Raw genomic sequence first — 20,373 nt, 5'->3', positions numbered from 1 at the left:
AGCCATCTCACCAGCCCCGAGTTTAATTTCTTACAGCAGTGTTTTTCAGCTTTCAGGTTATATACATTAAAAATTGGTTAAAATTAATCTTACTTTATGGCTTTTGATACTGTTTTTTAATTTTTTTAAAATTGAGATAGGTTCAATCCCCGGTTCTGCCAAAATAAATAAATAAAATTGAGATAGGGCCTTCTTGTGTTTTCCAGGCTGGCCTTAAACTCCAGGCTCAAGGGATCCTTCTGCTTCAGCCTCAAGAGCTAGGATTATATAAACACTGCTATGCCCAGCTATTTTCAAGATTTTTATTACTTTTTTTTGTGGAACCGGGGATTGAACTCAGGCCCTTGCACTTGCCAGGGAAGCGCTTATTCCACTGAGCCATCTCCCTGGTCCTTTTATTACTTTTTGATATAGAAATTTATTTTTGTACACTGACTAGACACTGTGACTTTTCTAAGTATTATTTCTAGGTGCTTACTCAGATATTCTCAATGAAAAGATTTTCTACAAAGACATCTATAGATAAATGTTTACTTCACCTTTTCTAATTGGTCTTTTGTTTCCCACATCGCGCTAGTTAGGACCTTCAGACCACGCATGGAATGGCAACGGTTAACAAACATCCTTGTTTTGTTCTCAACTCTTAAGGCCGTCTTTCATCACTAAACATGGATAGTGTATGTTTGTCGCAGATGTCCTACATCAAGCTTAGTTCCCTTTTATTCCTGGTTGGCCCAACATCTGATTATGGGTTATACGGGGGTGGTCTGGATAGCCTGTGTTTAATTGAAGCACGAGTGAATGGTAATACAGGTCAATAGGTAAGAGTGGATTTGTGTTCAGCATTTAATTCTGTAGAGACACACTCCTTTCCTGTTCTACATGCTTTCAGTGATGACCCTGGACCACTGTATCTCAGATTGAATCCACTGTCACTAAGAGCATTTACTTCTTTTTGGTTAAGTGCATGTCTGGGCCAGAAGTGTCAGAATAACACTACCCACAATCTCACAGGGCATAAGGAACACACTGACTGCAAAGATGAAATATGAAAAAAAGGGAACTAGAGAAACTCTAGATACTGAAACTCAATCTAGCCACATGGAAGCAGCTCCATATTTGGGTTTTCAGTTTCAAGGATCAATACACTTTTCTTGTGCTAATTTAATTATTAGACAGGGTCTCCCTACATAGTTCAGGCTGGTCTTGAACTAACTCTGTAGCCCAGCCTGGACTCAAACTTGGGGTAATCCTCCTGCTTCAGCCTCTTCCCAAGTGCCAAGGTTAGAAGAAAGCATGACACCCAGCTGTTTTCACCAGCAATGAAGCCCTAAAGGCACCCTATGAATGTTTCCTGAGGAAAGGTTGGGGGCTAATATCTAATATGTTTAAATTCACATTTTAAAGACTATTTTGTCCTCAGTGAAACAAATACATGGAATGAAGGTCAAATTAAAGATCACTTAGACAACTACTGCAGGAATCCATGAGAAACATGGTAACTAAAATCCTAGTCCGACAGACATAGGAGACAAGAGCCTTGCTTAGAAATTAGCGACTAATGAGTTTAGAGACAGAAAAATGTGCATATGATATCCCTAGTTCTCATAAGAGGAGACCTGGCAGGAGAAAGAGATGAGTACAGACAAGGTGATGCTCTGACAGAGGCACTCTGGGAGGTCACTCAAGTGGAAATACAATGTGGGCTGCTGGATCTCACATGATAATTTAGTTGCAGAGTCCTCTTGCTGACAGGACTGCTGACAGTGTGAAACACATGACAAGTCTTAAAATAAATGTTTAATTTCAAAATGTAATGCAGAAATGTAAATCAAAACCAGTAAAAAGTATTATTTCCATTCTAGTATTTGAATCAGAATAAAACTGATAAAACTGAGTAAAAAATAGCCTTAGTTCTTACAAAATTTAGGATTTAAGAATATTATCTTACCATATCACTTCATTCTCATTTATATATGACAGTACAATTTAGGAGACAAAGATTTACTATAGGACTCAAAATTATTTAGCAGAAAGTTCTAAGGGAATTTAAATGGAGATATTGATAAAGAATAAAAGACAGCTCTGGTCACCCAACACCTTTTAGACAGCCACTCCTAACTACCCCACAACGGGGGTAGAAACTGACACCAGTGGAAGGGATGGTATCCCCCCTCCCCACAACCATTAATGACTGCTTTTGGTTATCTATTTCCAAGAACAACAGTGTTGGGAAGGGGTGAGCACACAATGTAAAGCTGACACTACACAACCGCTGTAGTGTGAAGCACGAGGAACCCGTGTCAGAGAGGGAGGCTGTGGGGGAAAGAGCACGGTCTCGTTTCCTCTGGACATTTTGGCTATCAGATCTGTGTGTAAAAAGGTTAGTGCTCACTTTTTGCATTTAAAATTAAAAATTATGAGACTGGGTGTGGTGGCGCACACCTGCAATCTGAACTATTGGGAGGCTGTAAACAGGCAGATCACTAGTAGTCCAATCTAGTCCTAAAATATAAAAATAAATAAAATTTAAAATTATTAAAAAAAAAAAGGGCAATCGTAAACTTTCAAAGCATATGGATTTTATGTTTTAGCTATTTCTTTCTTTATATGGCTGTTGTACTTTTTTTTTCTTAGGAATAGGAATAAAAGCATGAAGGCAGGAAATACCTATGGAAAAGGATGAATAATCTGTGAGATTAAATTAACTAAAAATATATAGAGAACTTTCTGTGCTTAGTAGCCAGGTGTTCGATGAACAAGTCACTAGGAAGTAAACTGTAAAGAAATGTTAAACAGGGCCCGGAGATGGCTCAGTAGAATAAGCGCTTCCCTGAACAAGCACAAGGGCCTGAGTTCAATGCCTGGTTCCGTCCCCCCCACCAAAAAAAAAAAAAGTTAAACATCATCACATCCAAATCAGGGTCAACATCTCACACCTTGTACAGCTACTAAAATTGACTTTTGTTTCCTAACCATCCTGCTGTACAAAAATCATCTACTTAAAACACAACTACATGTGAGAGGGGAGAGGGGAGAGGTGGAAAGGAGGCTAATGGGGTGGAGATGATCCAGTGTTACACACATATAGGAGGAAGTCACAATGAAGCCCAGTATTTTATATAATACAAGTATAATAAAAAATATAGTAAAATACCACAGATACAGTACAACCAAGATCTACAGTGACTCCTGACTGCCCACAAGTTTCATAAACTATGCTCTAGCAATGATTCCTTACCTACATGGTTAACAGTCATGATAAAGACATGTGCTGAGCAAACACCAAATACACAGTATATTTACACGGTGGATGAATGTGCTGGAGCCATACGACTGCAAGCATGACCAAGACTTCCAGGATAGCGTCCACGGGAGGTAGAACTCAAGAATCTAGCTTGATAGGCTGTCCAGATAATTCCTATGAAGGCTGAAATTTTAGGAAATTAAAGAAGAGGTTCTGATTTGTTCTCTTGGGTTTACCTTCAGAAGGTAAGCAGACATGTAAATATCTGCTGTGGGGCTGGAGTTCTTAAACTATGTGGAGGTATGCTGTGAATAAATGGGACGTTCAAATTTCTCAGACATGGCAGCCTATAGCCCTTTAAAAAGATATACCTTCACTATTATGAGTTTATTTAATATATATTAATGGGTTAGTATATAAATGTGGGTAAAACAAAACTGGAGCTATACATATGCATTTCTAGCAGAAAAAGAGCCACATATATTACAGTATTTAAGCTAGACCATCCATCATTTTCAGCATACATGAAAACACTTAAATTTACAAAACTGATAAATACCTACTATACATTCATCTTGTATACTTAAAAAAGGCTAAACTTAAGGAAATGAAAAGCTGAAAAGTATGAGAGGTAGCAACACTCAATGATTTTTTTTAATGTCTACCTCATGTATAATAGAAGATTATAGGAGAAAAAGGAGTAAAATTCTTAAGAGAAAAAGTGTGGCAAGGGCACTTCTATAACCTTAGGAAAAGAAAAAAGTAGAAATATATCCAAAATATATTTTGAAATTGTTACACATGTATTAGTGACAATAAGCAGAGGGTAACTGATCACTTTTGGGGAATGAAAACCAGTCCAGGGTTTTACGATTTCAGCTCCAGTCATCCTCATTCTTTTCATTCCCTTGTTGCCATGATTCGGAAGTACTTATTTAGTAATTCTCAGTGTGCTCAGTCGAATTAAACACTACACCATTAGTGCCTTTGCTTTATACACTGTGCATATTGGGTAAAACTTGTGTACTGTGGTAATTGCAAAGGAGACAGGTGGTGCCGTGCCAGCCCCGGCCCCAGGGCACGCTGAGACAGCAATTGAGACTGGGCACGCACTTGGGAGGCTGTGAACAGGAGGATCACTATGAGTCCAATCTACACAGTGAGGCCCTGTACCTGCAGACCCTGTCCTAAAATGCAAAAATAGAAAAAAAAAAAAAAAAAGAAGAGAGGTGGACGAATACTAGGGAAGTCACTCCTAAATGGTAGCGCACCAGTATCTGCTGCTAGAACAGTTTTAAAATGTGACGTACACCCAAATCTTGGGACCTTGTTTAAATAGAAAGCTGGGCCTCACCTCCAAAATGTCCAATTTAGTAGGTCTGCAGTGGGACCAGAATCTGAGTTTCCAATAAATTCCCAGGGTGAGGGAGATCCTGGCTTGACATACACACTTTTGAGAATCCAGGCTCCTAGTGAAACCATAGTCATAAAGACAAAGAGCCAGGTGGACAGGGAAAGAAAATGGTCTCTCCCTGCATAGCTGTGCAGTACACAGAAAGTTAATTACAATTATCACCTGCTCATCTGATGTCTTTACAAAGCTAAACTTTAAAAAAAAAAAAATACATTTGCTTATTTAAGGGCTATGGTAGAATCCATTGTTATGAGAATGGACCTTGACACCTACCCTATTTAAGTTTGGATACCAAAATCTTTGGACTACCTTGAAGTTGCAATGAAATTCAAGGATATTTTTAATACTTGTGTTTAAACCACACATCTTATTCACTTGTTTCTTTTACTTTGTGTTTCTGGAAACAGGAACTTGTTATGCATTCTAGGCTAGGCTTGAACTTGAAGTGATCCTCCTGTCTCAGGCTCCTGAGTGCTGGAATAAAAGGCATGAGACTCTGTCTTTATCTAGTTCTTTCTTAAACCAATTATTACTTTTGAGGTGCTGAGAAATGAACTCAGGACCTTACATATGCGAGGCAAGCACTCTACCATTGCCCAATACTCTCAGTTGAAGCCAACCATTAAAAAACAAAATAGCCATGAAAATAATTTGTTTGATAAATGTAGTGTTTGTACACTATTAAAAACATTTCTATTTAACTGAACCTGCACGCTCAGATTTAGAACACTTGATAAATGGACCCAGCTGAGTCTTTATTTTACAGTCAAATGCACGGATAAAAATACATCACAATAATTAATGAAGCCGTTCTAATTTTGCTTGGAGAGATTTAAAATTCCCAGTGATGGCTTGCACTGCTGAGGAAGAGCTCATGGACTGGAGCTCAACCAGATAACCACAAACAGCATCCAGGCAGAGATTTGTAAATCTTCTCCTATAAAGGAAACAATATTTCATGAACTGTGTGTATATACAGTTAGAAACATTACCTTAAACACAATGTCTTCTCCCCCAATTTCTGCTAATCTTACTTACAGTCCCAGAGAAAACAAAAATCCCATCACTAAGTAAATGTCAAATACTGGACAAAAAAGTAGGAAACCTCACATGGAGGTCAATTACCAATATTCATTTGAAGATTATTATGTTAAGAAGGATAAATCCTTTTATACAATGGAGTATTACTCAGCTAAAAAAAAAAAGAAGCCTTCATATATAAGTGGATGTAACTTGAAGATATACTCATAAGTGAAATAAATCAGACCTACATGTGTAAATATCATATTGTCTCCCTAGTATAAGAACTCAAAAAGAGGGGCCTGGGAGATGACTCAGTGGAATAAGCGCTTCCCTGGCAAGCGCAAGGGCCTGAGTTCAATCCCTGGTTCTGAAAAAAAAAAAAAAAAAAAGAACTCAAAGGAAGAAACAAAAATTGAAAGGTGTAATACAGTCAAATGGAAAGCGAGAATTTAAGGATTAAACAACGAAGACAGAGAAAGGAGAAAAGTTAGGAAATCTGGCAGGGGCAAAACCATACTTTTATATAAACAAGATGGTTAAGGCAATGGTCCTAAGAATCTCAATTCAGGTTTTTAAAAATAGCAGTTAATGTGTAGAATTCTCACCCTGGCTAACTCTAGATGCTGATATCTGTGAACTAAGCAACTACACGGAGGATAGCAATGTGTAATACTAAAACTATGCTTGAAATACCAGTCATTCTGGTCTTCTAAATGTGTACTGCTTCTAACATATCAATTATTGCTATACTCTCTTTAAAATAAATGTTTGCAAAAAAAAAAAAAAAAGGTAAAAAGAGAAAACAAAAGACAAGAAAAATGTCATAGGATTGTCCTGCTACAATGTTTTATTTTTATAGGGTTTGATTCCTAAATATCTGTGTAAAAATGTGTAATTGTTTTTTCATGTTCCATGGGGATCTAAATTTTAGAATATCCATGGCTGCTGGAAAACAGCAGTTCCAAGTTATGGCTAAGGCGTTTGATATGCAGACAGATAATGATATTAAGATGAGCTGCTTCTGTTACAGGTTAATAATATCATTAAGCTTCTCTTCTGGATGTTTAACAACTCAAGTTTGCAGACCAAAAATTAGAGAAACAGAGGGGCTAAAAGGATACCCAATATTTTAGCCTTAGCCCTTCAAGGTCAGTGAGGATTCAGGACAGAAGAGAACCTGTGCGGTGACATCCTGTAACTAAGTGGTGTCCCAAATTTTCTGACAAAGGGGATTGTGGGGCCACAGAGGAAAGTGATTGATGATGTAGAATTTGCCTAAGGAGAGTCACCTAGAGAAAAAACATTCTCTCAAGCTTTCACAGAGAGCAATGGCCAAGCAATGGCCATGATTCATCCAGATGGTTGACACTGACAAAAGATCTACAAGGTGATGTACATGGTTTCAGGGCAAATCCTGAGGGGATTTGAATGACCTTGTGAGACACAAAAGTTACAGTTTTAGTTATATAGGTCCTGCTTTCACTTGGTCTAAACCATCCAGCAGAAAAGTATAACCACGAGGTATAAAAAGTAAAGCTGTATTAATATGCTGAGCTGTAAAATGTTCAAGTCAACAACTTCTGACAATTGCTATTTCTGCTGATAACCCACTACTATTATGGTCTATTGGACTATATTGGGTTATTCTGCTGAATTCAAGTACCTACAATCTTTAGACTGGCTTCAAGTATGAAAAGGTCCTTTAAAGACTTCTCCAAAAACAGCTTTTCTAACTGCCGTGGCACACCCATCTCTGACAAAACAAAATGAAAGGGGCGAGAGAGATGGCTCATGGAATAAGTGCTTCCCTGACAAGCACAGGGCCTGAGTTCAATCCCTGGTTCCACAAAAAAAAAAAAAAAAAAAAAAAAAAAGAAAAGAAAAGAAAAGAAAAAGGGGGATATGTTGGGAGCCACAAAGCTAGGAAATTGATCAAATATGTGTAGGTGGGACTTGGCCCAGTGCCTAATGCAAACCAGCTACCTCACTCCAGAGATGAACATCCTGTCTGGTTAAGGTTAGCTATCAGTTGCTAGGCAACCTAGTGTCATGCATTACTATCTTCACAAAAGTGCAAATAAAGGACCATTTTGTTGTTAAAAAAAAGAAAGAAAACAATATATAAACGTATGTATACACAACAGGATATACAGCTACTCTTAGCTGAGAATAAAAGTTCGTACTAATATTTAGACAAGATATAGCTGCACTTCGTCCTCTGACTACTATGAAGACAACAATATGCAATGTATTAATTATTGTGACCATCCTACTAACCTGTTTTGAAACTGTTTCATTGCTATTTTATCTTTTTTTCTCATTAAAATGAATAAAAAAATAGAAGAAGGAGAAATCCTGTTAATATTATTTATATTCTTTTGGCTTTTTCAAGAATAACCTTTGAAATGGGCTAATACTATTAAAGACAGAACTGAAATGACTTGGTCTTAGGCCATTAATTCATAGCACAGCCAGGCATGGTGGTACACCTCTGGAATACTAGAACTGTGGAAGCTGAGACAGGAGGATCACCATGAGTTTGAGGATAGCCTGGGCTGAAACTGAGTGTAAGGCCAGCCTGAACTACATAGCAAGACCCTGTCTCAAAAGTAATAATACTAAAAATAAAAATCAAAGCATCAAAAAAGATATCTTCACTTGTAGAACAATTTAGAGACAAAGGTTGAAAAATTTAAAAACTCAGTTTTTGGAGGAGGTAATGGATGTCATTGAAATAGTTACTGATAATGTACGTAAGAAATGAAATCCTCTACCCAGTTACTCATTAGAAACATTTAAAACCTTCTTCTAGAATGCAATATTGAAGTCAGTTACCTCTCACAATTGAAAACTTGACCAGGATTCTGAACATATCTTGTCAGTAGTACATGGATACAATCCAAAAGGTGTAATGGCTTCTTAACTCTGTTCCAGAATGGATCCTACAAAGAATACCAAATTCTTGTATGCAAATCATACCAACTGACTTTTTAATCAATTATGTTAAAGGATCCATGCAAAATTTATTACTATTAAGAAGCTTAAAAAGTTATTGTATGTGGCTATGGTTAATATTTGAGCGAACATTAAAAAATGTATTGTGGGGCCCGAGATTTGTAGCTCAGTGGTGCAGTACTTGCTTGGCAAGTCTGAAGCCCCAAGTTTGATTCCCAGCACCAAACAAACAAACAAACAAACAAACAAAAAAAGTACTGTGCTAGTTGTTTTGGCACACATCCATAAATCCAGCAATTTGGGAGGCTCACACCACAGAACTGTGAGTTTGAACCCCAACTAGGCAACACAATGAAGACTCTGCCTTGAAATAAAAAGTTAAAAGGGCTGGTGGTGTGCTCAGTGACAAGAGTACCACTGGACTCAATTCCCAAAACCACCACAAAAATAAGTACATAAGGGGCTGGTGAGATGGCTCAGTGGTCTAAAGCACCTACTTAGAACAAACTAAAAGCACAGGGACCTCGGTTCAATCCCCCAGCACCACATGCCAGCCAGCCCCGCCCCCTGGTGGGCTGAGCTGGCCACACACACACACACACACACACACACACACAAATAAATAAAATATTATTAAAAAAAAGTACATAAATATTACAAAATACAGAGTCTGGTAAGGTTCAATATGGTGAGAAAGATCATTAAGCACTAATATGTTTGATGAGGTTACACAGAATAAACAAAGTGCTACTTTTTCTTTGAAACTAATGGGGCTGGAATACAGCTCAATAGTATAGCCCTTGCCTAGTAGTGCAACACCCTGGGTTTGGGTTCAAGAACTGGGATTAAGAAAACAAAACTGAAAACACTTCCTCTAATGTATTAATCCAGTAATTTGGTTTAGCATATTCCACCAAGAGTAAAGTATATGTTTATTAATAGAGAAAATATTAACATGTCATTTTTCTTATGATCTACAGAACAACTTTTATCATATTTATACACCCTCAAGTAAAATTTCAACACTCCACTGTTGTAGCTGAACTATGAAGTGTGGCCCTAAACAAGGAGCCCAGTGCAGCAGTGTGGATGGGCAACAGAAGGGGGCCTTGAGAGGTGACCAGATCATGAGGGTGCCTCTATAATGCACGGATAAATTCAGGAGATGAATGGGCTGTGAGAGGAGCAGCTTCCCTGGAAGAAGTAGCCACTCAAGCCGTGTCTTTGAAGGGCATCTCTTGTCTCAGGCTTTCCCCCTTTCACTATGCTCACTGGCCCGTGAAGTGAGCAGCTTTCCTCTGTCATGTCCTTTGGTCACCATCCTTCTACCTTGAAGCCAGATGACTGTAGACTGAAACCTCTGACTCATGAGTGAAAACCTTTTTCTCCATTATATTGTGCATGTCAGATATTTTGTCCCAGCATTATGCAGGTGTGACATAATGCATCAACCACTGAAGCAAACCTCTGCTGCAACTTGATTAACCCTATTGAACTAAGTGACAAGATGCATACAAATATGCAATCAAGTATCTCATTCTGTATCTATCAAAATGAATTAAAAAAAAATATACCAAATTAAGCATTTCCCTGGCAAACACAAGGGCCTGAGTTCAATCCCCAATTCCACAACACACACACACACACACCCGAAGTATTTTTCTTACCCTCCCCCCCTCAAAAAAAAAAAAAAAGGGCCTGGTGAGATAGCTTAGTGGTCTAAAGCACCTGCGTAGCCGAGCTTAGGCAAACTTAGGCAAGCACGCAGTTAGATCCTCAGCACCACATGCTGTGCCAGCCCCAACCCTGGGGTGGGCTGAGCCGGGGACACACACACACATACACACAAACACACGTTATTTTCCTTACCCGTGACTTGAACAGCTGATCATAAACTTCCAGTAGTCTAGGTAATGGTACTCCAATTTCATTCATAGTTTGTATTACAAAGCCCACATCCCAATTCAAAGTACAAACTTGCTGCTCTAAGAACTGTATAATAAAATCTGGGAACACAAAAATATAAGAAACTTGAAGTTTTGACTCTTGATACCAAAAGGCAAGTTTTAGTCATAACTATATAGTTTCTAGTGGCAACCTAAAAATGAATTTCAAAAAACTATGGGGAGCTAGGGAAGCAGCTCATTAATAGAGTATGTGCTTATTAATACACAGAAGTCTCTGGGTTCAATCCCCAGCAATCACTAAATCAACAAACACCAGTAAGACACAGAAGACACATACCAGAGCATGCAAATCTAGAAATAAAACATATATTAGTAGCTCCCTCAATGTAACAGGGAGCAGTCAAACCAATTACAGATTCTCAGCTACTCTTTCCTCTTCACCCACTTGTACTTGGTCACCAAGGGTATAATCACTTATAGTCTGTTAGTCAGCAGTCCCAAGACAGACATATAAACTTTCAGGGTTGGTCAAAGAAAAGTTCAAGTGCTTCCCTGGCAAGCACAAGAGCCTGAGTTCAATCCCTGATTCCACCAAAAAAAAAAAAAAAAAAAAAAAAGAAAAGAAAATTTCACACTAAATTAACAAATTCTGTTATTCTTTAGAGATCTTTCTTTCTGAAGAGAATTAAACTGCTGAGTTTCAGTAGCACAAGACACTTTACATTTTACTCTAAAGATTTTTTTTTTTTTAGTCAGGGTCTTGATATGTAGTATATACTGGCCCTGAACTCATCTATGTAGCCCAGGCAAGCCTCAGACCAAAACTCAGTGATCCTTCTGCTTCACCCTTCTAAGTGGTGGGATTATAGGCATGCACCACCACACCTGGTGAAAGATCACTATTTTTCAGTGAAGAAAACAGTCATGAAGAAAACCATCAAAATAGAAAATAACTCAGAACTTGGCTGAAAATTTGAAGCAAGGCTGAGTTAAACACTGACCTGAAGGCCAGTCTGGGTTACACAGTGAGACCCTGTGTCACAAAAGCAAAACCAAACGAAAAGCAAAATCTGGAAAACATAACATAAGCGCACTTAAGGTTATTACTTACCTAAAGGAAAGAAGCGAGGTGTGCCAGCATAAATTTTGCCAAGGAGGATGATCTTGAGACTAAGAGCATGCATTCTATCTGAGGAGTTTAACGTGACACTATCACTCAGTTCTGAAAGAAAGAGACATGTCAGTAGAAACCCTACTTACTTTTAATGTGGAATGTATACATTAGCTATTTAATTTGATTTCAAGATACAAATACTTCAGAATTTCACATCAACTCACTAACTAGCAAGTTTTGTGTTTCTGTTAGTGACTGATCTCTTTATGAGTACTAGTAGATAGAATAAAAAATGACAACTTTTCATTGAGCATCCTTGAAAATATTCACTGTGCTCACACCCTATAATCACCCCTCTTATGCATGCAAATATCTTCTACGTACACTCTACTTAAAAGTGTATATTCCTCTACTAAATCACTAAATAATGTATACTGCTTTACATACATAGAGCACTTACCTTTCTCTATGATATCTTGCCAAAGTGTCTGCACCAGTATAGGATCTGAATAACCAGCGCAGTGAATTATAGCAAGTTTACACTCTGCAAGTTTGAATGGGTCGGCAAATTCCCCATAAAGCTGTAGGGAAAAAAAACCCTAAAATGAAACATACAACCAAGACGCAACATTCAGGGTTTAACAGTGAATGAAGTACTAGTGAGATAAGAAATTAGGGCGTAGAAAGGCTGGCTGGGGAAGTAGGCATAACCTGTTAATTACAAGTCCCAGGGCACAAGTGCAAACAGTTCCCAAAGTCTGCACAAAGTCTGCTTGAGAATTCCAGTAGGTTTTCAATATGATCGCCTAGATCTGAGGTCAGCCTGAGGACATGGTGAAATAAAAGGATGTCCACACTAAGTTTTACCTGTGTTCTCTCTTGTATGGTGGCCACCGTCAGGCTACAGTGTGTATTTCTTTTCCTACCTTGACTTCATCCAACCTGGCTCTGCAGAACTTGTTTCTTTTCCTACCTTTAGTGAAACTTTGCTACTGTTAGTGCTTGTCTTTGCCAATTCTTTCCTTGTAAACAAAAAGAACCTAAAAACCACCTCCAGAAGGAAACCATAGCACCCCAGAAGTTAGTATTCAACACTCCTTCAAAATTAAAATCAATGAAATATTTCATCTAAAGTATCTAAAATATGATGTAGGTTGAGTATCCTTCAGGAAAAATACTTAAGTGTTTAAGGTTTTGAAACATATGCATATACATAATAGCTTCAGGATAGGACCCGAGTCTAAACATGAAATTCATTTGTTTCACAAATACCTTTTACATAGATGATCTCATAATAATTTTACACAATATTTCTAACAGTGTGATTAGACAGTGACCCAGCATGACTGTGGTACTTTCCATCTGTGATGTCATGCCTGTGCTCAAAGTTTCAGATTTGAGCATTTTGGATTTCGCTGTTCAACCTGTAGTAAGATGGTCGTAACTTCAAGTAAAAAATGGTGAATGAAGGTAATTTTCAAGTAGGCTTTAGATTTGCCTTTTCTTAGTGACTACTAGGATGGAGATACTGCAACAATAATTATTGCTGAATTAGTGTTATCTAAACTATAGTTTAGGAATCGTGGGAATAACAAATCTGTAGGATACTTGGAACTGTGTCCAAGAATTGAGGAGGAACTGCTAAGAAGGAAAGAGCAGGAGGGGTGGAGAGTTAAGGGTTTTTTTGGTGGAACTGGGGATTGAACTCAGATCCCTGCGTTTGCCAGTCAAACGCTTATCCTACTGAGCCATCTCCCCGACCCCAAGAAAAGTTTTCCAAGACAAGAAGCAAGGCTGTAAACTGCTGGTTTTCTATTCCTACATGAGACAGATAGGTTCTTCATCACTACTGGCAGGAGCATCTTAGCCTTTTCTAGGAGTCAGAACAGCAGCTATGATCTGCCAGTCTTCTGACAAGCTACCAAGGATGGACTTTTTTATTTTATAGAAACTGGTTATTCTTTTCCATGAAACAAAAAGCAAAATACAAAACACACAAGGAATTTCAAGAAATAAAGTGACCACTACAGAACTACCAGTTTTACCTTAGTTATATCCATTAGCTCAGAGTCCAGCTGAGAAATTGCATCCTGTACAGAGGAGTGATGGGAATACTGACGTTGCAGTGTCTCTTGTATCTGAAGTTGGATCCTAGCAACCTGGTTTAGGCAGAGAACAAGATATCCTAATTTTTTTTTTTTTACAATAAATCAATGCGTATTCAGAAGAATGACCCCTAGACTCTGGGTTTAAATTTGCTAAAATAAAAATGGCACATAAACTTCTATTGTAATAGAGTAGCACCATTCATAAGAGACATCATTTAAACAGGAAGAGTGCTGTGGCAGTTCTTTTGCTATCCAGCAACATTATTACCTTCTATCACAATAGCCACAAAAATGCTTTGACTGGACTTCCCAACTGCTTATACAATATGGGACAGCCCCATGACTAAATTCAATTCAAGGAATGAGTAGAAGTATGTTATTGTGGGGCTACAGTTTTTGAGAAAATGAATGTATTTCTTAGATACTTTTCTTTCCTGTTCTCTGTCAGATAAAGCAAAGACTTTAGGGACTAGTAATACCAGAAATCAGAACTTGGGTCCCTAACTCAACCATGTGGACGAGAAGCCATCTGCTGATCAGGAATGCCCACTTGATTTCTGTGAAACAGAAGCAGCTTTATATTCAGACTACTGTAAGCTTATTTTTCTCTTAGTTAAAGCAGTTTAGCTTATTTTATGCATTTACTTACTAGCTCCCACAATACATGATGACTGCATTTGATACCGGAACAGGTGGAAAAAACCTACAGAAATTTCAAATAAAAAACCCTCATAGGGCTAGCCAAATAGCTAAGTGGATTAAAGTGCCTGCAAGTAGGCGCTGGAGCTGGGGTTTGATCCCTGGGCCTGCTGGGCTAACCCTGTCCCCAGGGTGCACTGAGATGGGAAATGAGACTGGGCGTGGTGATGCGATCTTGTAATTCCAGCTCTTGGGAGGCTGTAAACAGGCAGAGCACTATGAGTCTGATCTAGTAGTGAGCCCCTGAACACCCTGTAGACCCTTCTCTAAAAAAATACAAAGAGCCCCCCAAAACACCTCATAAATTACAGCAATGTTTCATGTCTGAAGTATTGGTATCCTAAAAAAATTCTTCTTAGGATGTATACCTAAACATAAAAATTAATACTCAGCTATGATTGACCAAAGGAAGACAGGAAAATTAAATAATATGTATCTTCTCTTGTATATATATACACCTTTAGTATCTTTAGTACTTACTTCCATTTTTTCTTCTAATTCATGAAGGAATTCACCATCTGCAGCTATTGATGAAATGGCAGTGGAACTTTTGGCACTAAGAATGGCTCGAGCAATGTATTCTAGCCGTTGCTGAAGTGAAATTTCTGTGCTAAGAGGGAACATGTTTCATTTTAGTTACACAATTTCTTAAGGACTAAAAATGCAAATGTCAAGTAGAATGCACTTTTTCAAACCAAATGAACAAAAAAAGGTCATCTGAAACTTGAAAACGTTAATAGATTTAAGTAATGAATCTACAGTAAATTTCTAATAAGAGTTTAACTATTTAGACAACTAAAGAAATGTTCATTATCTCCAAAGTTGTTTCCAATTATAAAACTTACTTAGGTCCTAGAGTGTACGGTGGCACAGGCCTCAGCTACATGGCAGGCTGAGGTACGAAGATCGCGTGGGCCCAGGAGCTTACAGCCAGCTTGTCAGCTGCAGTTCTTTCTCATACTCTTTGACCTAGCTCTTGACATCACAAAGCAACCTGGCATTCAAAACAAGCTGTGGCTGGTAGTGCACACCTGTCAACTGAGCACTCAGGAGGCTGAGGCAGAAGCATCACTGCAAGTTTGAGGCCAGCCTGGGATGCACAGCGCAGGGATAGCCTACACTGCATGGCAAGACCCTGTCTCAATCCCCTCCCTCCAAAAATAAATGAAAAACCCAAGCTAATGCATTTACTGGTTCAGAACTCAGGTCAATCAGTACCAAATACACTTTTTGAAATCCCAATAAATCCCAATGTGCAGCAGGAAAAAAACTGGCTTTACTTTCAGAAAAAGCCTTAAACTCTGTTTCACTATTGTTATGGCGTCTACATTTCTCCTCTTTCAAAACAAAAAAACAAACCAAAAGAATGTTGGATGTGGTAGGGCACAACTATAATCCCAGCACTTCAGAGGCTGCAAGTTCAAGACCAGACTGGATTACATAGTGACCAGGACCAGACCACCTTACTTATATAGGAAGACCCTGGCTCAAGAAACAAAAACAAAAAAACAGAATGAAAAGAAAAAGAACCACCGGCTCGTGAGGCTGGCAGGATGAATGTGAGGGTGGCACATAGTGAAGTAAACCCCAACACCAGAGTGATGAGTACTTTGTGCATCTAGCTGGCCTACAACATCTTGGTAAGACTGCTGCACATGGTTCTACTCAGCATCCCCTTTCCCAATATTCCTGTTGTCTAGACCCTGACAATGTCATCCACAACTTGGCAATGTATGTCTTTTTACATACAGTGAAAGGGATACCCTTTGAGATTCCCTGACCAAGGAAAGGCTCGCCTGTTGACACATTGGGAACAGATGGACTATGGACTCCATTTTACCTCTTCCTGAAAGTTCCTTAGTCTCTCACTTATTATACTCCACCTTCTGGCCAGCTTCTATACGAAGTATGGTGTTGCCCACTTCCTCATCAACACTACCTCACTGTTTAGTTTTCTGCTGCCTAAGTTGCCCCAGTTCCATTGAGTCTGTCTCTTTGGCATCAACAGATACTGAGGGATAGGGGTGAGGACAACCCCACAGGCATGGAAAAAGCAGTGGAACAAAGGACCAAAACATCTTTCCCTTCTCCAAATTATCTTTAGATTCTTGAAAGCCTGAGAACTACACTATCTTTCCCAAACTCAGGAAGAGATCAGAAAATGGAACCATTGGATCCAGCCCTGCTAAGGGCAAGAGTAAGCCAGGAAAGGCAAATGAGTTTAAGAGCTACATCATTCTCCTCTGTTATAGGAAGATATATATGAGCAATTTGTTTGATTACATTTTCCATGTTTTTCACCTCTACCTTTTTCCTACCCCATTTTGCAGCATATTTTCCTTATAATAAAGAATTTTTTTCAGCTATGGCTGCAATTTGATCAGTAAGAAAGCAAAGAAGCCAGATGAAGTGATGTACACCTGTATCCTGTACTCTAGGAGGTTGAGGCAGCAGGATTGCAAATTCAAGGGATCCTTAGTGAGACCCTGTCTCAAAATAAAAATATTGCTGGAGACATTAAAAAAAAAAAAAAAAAAGAACTGAAGAAAAACAAAGTACTTATTACTCTTTATTTTTCAAAGTAGATGTGTGTATGTAAGTTAACACAGGACAGATCTTCAGGACACACATAAAGTACTGTACATTAAGATACCCTGTTACTATAAGCACATCCAGCCCCAAGAACCATTTCATTATACCATTTTTTTTTTTTTTTGCGGAACCGGGGATTGAACTCAGACCCTTGTGCTTGCCAGGCAAGCGCTTATTCTACTGAGCCATCTCCCCAGCCCCAACCATTTCAAAAAAAGGAAATTTACCTGAGTCAAATATTTAATAGATAGTAAAGTTTGAAGCAATATAACACACAATAAATAAAAATGGCTTACAAAGACCAGCGTGGTAATAGTTATTAATGGCTTTCTAAGAAAAGTAGGCCAGAAATGAGATACTGAAGGCCCAGACTGGACACAGTGCCAATGCACCTCTAGCAGAGTACAGCATATAACAGGCACTCAAAACTACATTACATAACCAATGATATACAGCTACAATGATTTATATGCTTGACAATGTTACTTCTTTTTTTTTATATTGGTGGTACTGGGAATTGAACTCAGGCGTTTGAACATCCACAGCTCTTCTGAGTCAGGATCTCACTAAATTGCCCAGGCTGGCCCTGAATTCATGATCCTCCTGCTGCTTCCTGAGCAGCTAAGATTATAGACATCTGTTACTATGCCACTAATGTTATCTTCTTTGTACAAATGATAAATCAACCAAATCCTGTATAAGAAATGGCCTATTAGGTCTTTAAAACTTGATTTCCTTTTTTCCTTTTTATTATACCAAAACCAAAGAAATTTAAAATTACTTCCTCTTTTGCAGGTGAGGGAAACTTAAAATAATTCAAATAACCATCAGAACTAAGCAGGACAAGAAAACGAGGAAAGTTTTGGGTCCAGAGAAAATACCTACAACAGCACAACTATATGTGCTGACTCATACACACATATATACTAATACTTGTATTTGCCATACATGAACTTTTTGTTTTTTGGATTTGAACTCTGAATAAGATAGAAACTTTTTCTTCAGTAAGACTGAATGAAAGGTCTCAGACATGCTAAGCATGTATACTGCCCCTGAGACAGGTAGAGACATTGCCCAGGATGGCCTCAAACTGCTGTTCCTGAGCTCCTCATATCTCAGTCTCCTCAGGAGTTGGGCTTATTAATACATGCCACCACACCTGGCTCCAGAAGTAAACTGCGTAAGCAACCGTTCTTATCAGTATGACTTGATTTTATCAGCTCTGCCTCAATACACTTAACTTAATCCTCAGCTTTCAGAAGTGGCACTTGTATATTATTATTAAACACAAAAATACCACATGAAACCAGTTGGCCAAATTAATGACCTGCCCAATAGTTTATTAAATTGTCTTTGATATTATAATCTAATTAGAAACTCATGCTTATCAGGTTTCTTACTACTCTAAGATATTTTTTATTATTTTATTTATTATTATTTTTTAGTTATTTTTCATTATTTTAAGCCAGTGTGGGAACAGGTAAAAATTGCCTAGAATTATGAAAACATTTAAAACGATAAAACCACTGTAAGACTTTTTTTTTTTTTTTTTGGTAAGACAGTTTTTGTTCTTTTAAGAAAAACAACTGCTGCTACTAGGAGAGTCTAAAGACAATCTAGAATATTTTAGTTTGAATAAAGAAGATTCAGTGAGCATTCTTTTAATGCCCCCCAGGTATTACAACAACAAAAAGAAAAAGAAAAGCTGTGAAGTTTAGGTAAATTCAAGCAAAGGCATAGATAGTCTACATATACATGCTGAGTTACTCTCATTTAATCTGTAAAATCCAGATGATAATTCTGTAAAATCAGCCTGATAATTCTTCACAATAAAATTATCATCCCATACCTATGCATGTCGGTCAGTTTTGACAGGACACGAGCAGCACTACTAAAACTTCTGTTCTTCTCATAATACCTCCACAATAAATCCATATAACGAACTTTGTTTTGATCCACTTTGGCCATTCGGACTAGATATGGCTCCAGAAATGGAGAGGCAATCTAGGAAGTATACAAAATATTCAGAAACGTTTTCTGACCACTTTGCTACTTTTTACATGCAAAGTCTGTAAAGAAACTGTAATTAATTGTGCTCATGAAACCGAAGCAAAATTATAACCTAACACCAAAAGAGAGCAATTATTCTCATTGTAAGTGAATTTTATTTTACAATAATCAATGAAAGTCTGTAATAATTATGCTAGATTAAAAATGATATCCCATTAAATTTATGTCCCAGTAAATAAACTCTGAGAACACAGGTATTGATTCCTAGATGCTGAGCTCAAAAGTACTCTTGAAATTATTAAATGCCATGTTTTCATGTTATAGATGGAGGAACAGTGAAATTTAATAGTAAGAAAGTGACATGTTTGAAGTTACAGTGACTAAATGACAGAACTAAAAGCTCAGGTTTCCCAGCTCATAATCCAGTGACTTCCATCCCACAATGTAAACTGCCCTAAGCAGCTTCTAGAATAAGATAAATCAACAATCTACTTTGCTTCTTAGGAAAAGATGTCATATATTTGTCTTAATACGTGATATACATACAATGCAAAAGTAAATTCCCTGTAAAGATGAGTTATGCTACTTTAAATTTAAATGAACATTAACAATTCTACTATAAAAATATTTTTTACCTGTAGCAGTTTATCTGCAAGGTCAGCTTGTATCAGCCAATTATAAAGGGCAATACTGAAGAGCTCATCTTGGGATCGCTGTGCCAATTTAATCATTTGTTCAAACTAAAATAAATAAAATAGTACAATTAGCATAAACGTTTGGTTCCTGGGCATCCTAATATCTTGCTCTAAATCCCAAGGAGGAATAAAAGAATTATTAAATGGTAACTTTTAAAGGGTTCTCTTTCCCAAGATGCTTATGCACCACTACCATGTGGAACTTGTAACAGTACACTTTCAGAATGAAAACATGCTGAGTTCTTACGTGATGTCCTGCTTCTTCATTACTTAGCATATTGGGATCAGATGATAACACAGGAGGACCAGGCTTTTTGGGTACACTAGGAGACTGAGGAGCAGCCTTACTTTGATTTACCAGTTCTTGAAGTGTGTCTGTAATGCATTTATAAGCTTGTAATCTGAGAAAAAGAACGAAAAGGGGGCAATTACATTATTCAACCAGAAAAGAAGTGATTTACTTTACTTAAATGCACACACACACACACACACACACACAAAATACAAGACAGGTAAGATGGAATACGCCATCTATTTAACATAAGCTACTTGATAAGACATGAGTATCAGAAAAGTTGAGGCCAGCCTGAGGAATTTATTTATTTATTT

General features: G+C 37.9%; 1 protein-coding gene and 1 pseudogene across 1 annotated transcript in view; one reads left to right on the top strand and one right to left on the bottom strand.

Moving 5' to 3' along the window:
• Positions 1–5,399: 5,399 nt before the first annotated feature.
• Nup155 (nucleoporin 155) overlaps positions 5,400–20,373 on the bottom strand; it is a 79,090-nt gene continuing 64,116 nt past the window's right edge. Inside the window, exons 23-32 of the mRNA XM_023712731.1 lie at positions 20,012–20,165; positions 19,705–19,809; positions 18,909–19,063; positions 14,948–15,077; positions 13,706–13,819; positions 12,121–12,241; positions 11,658–11,768; positions 10,509–10,645; positions 8,520–8,626; positions 5,400–5,598 (exon numbers count right to left, since the gene is read on the bottom strand). Of these exons, the coding sequence (XP_023568499.1) occupies positions 5,460–5,598; positions 8,520–8,626; positions 10,509–10,645; positions 11,658–11,768; positions 12,121–12,241; positions 13,706–13,819; positions 14,948–15,077; positions 18,909–19,063; positions 19,705–19,809; positions 20,012–20,165 (1,273 nt within the window). The 3' untranslated portion in view covers positions 5,400–5,459. The remainder of the gene's footprint in view (positions 5,599–8,519; positions 8,627–10,508; positions 10,646–11,657; positions 11,769–12,120; positions 12,242–13,705; positions 13,820–14,947; positions 15,078–18,908; positions 19,064–19,704; positions 19,810–20,011; positions 20,166–20,373) is intronic.
• LOC101591562 lies at positions 16,021–16,482 on the top strand (annotated as a pseudogene).

The sequence above is a fragment of the Octodon degus genome, unplaced genomic scaffold (assembly GCF_000260255.1).
Source record: "Octodon degus isolate 3935 unplaced genomic scaffold, OctDeg1.0 scaffold00002, whole genome shotgun sequence".
Classification (NCBI taxonomy): Eukaryota; Metazoa; Chordata; class Mammalia; order Rodentia; family Octodontidae; genus Octodon; species Octodon degus.
This window is presented reverse-complemented; position numbering and strand designations above follow the sequence as displayed.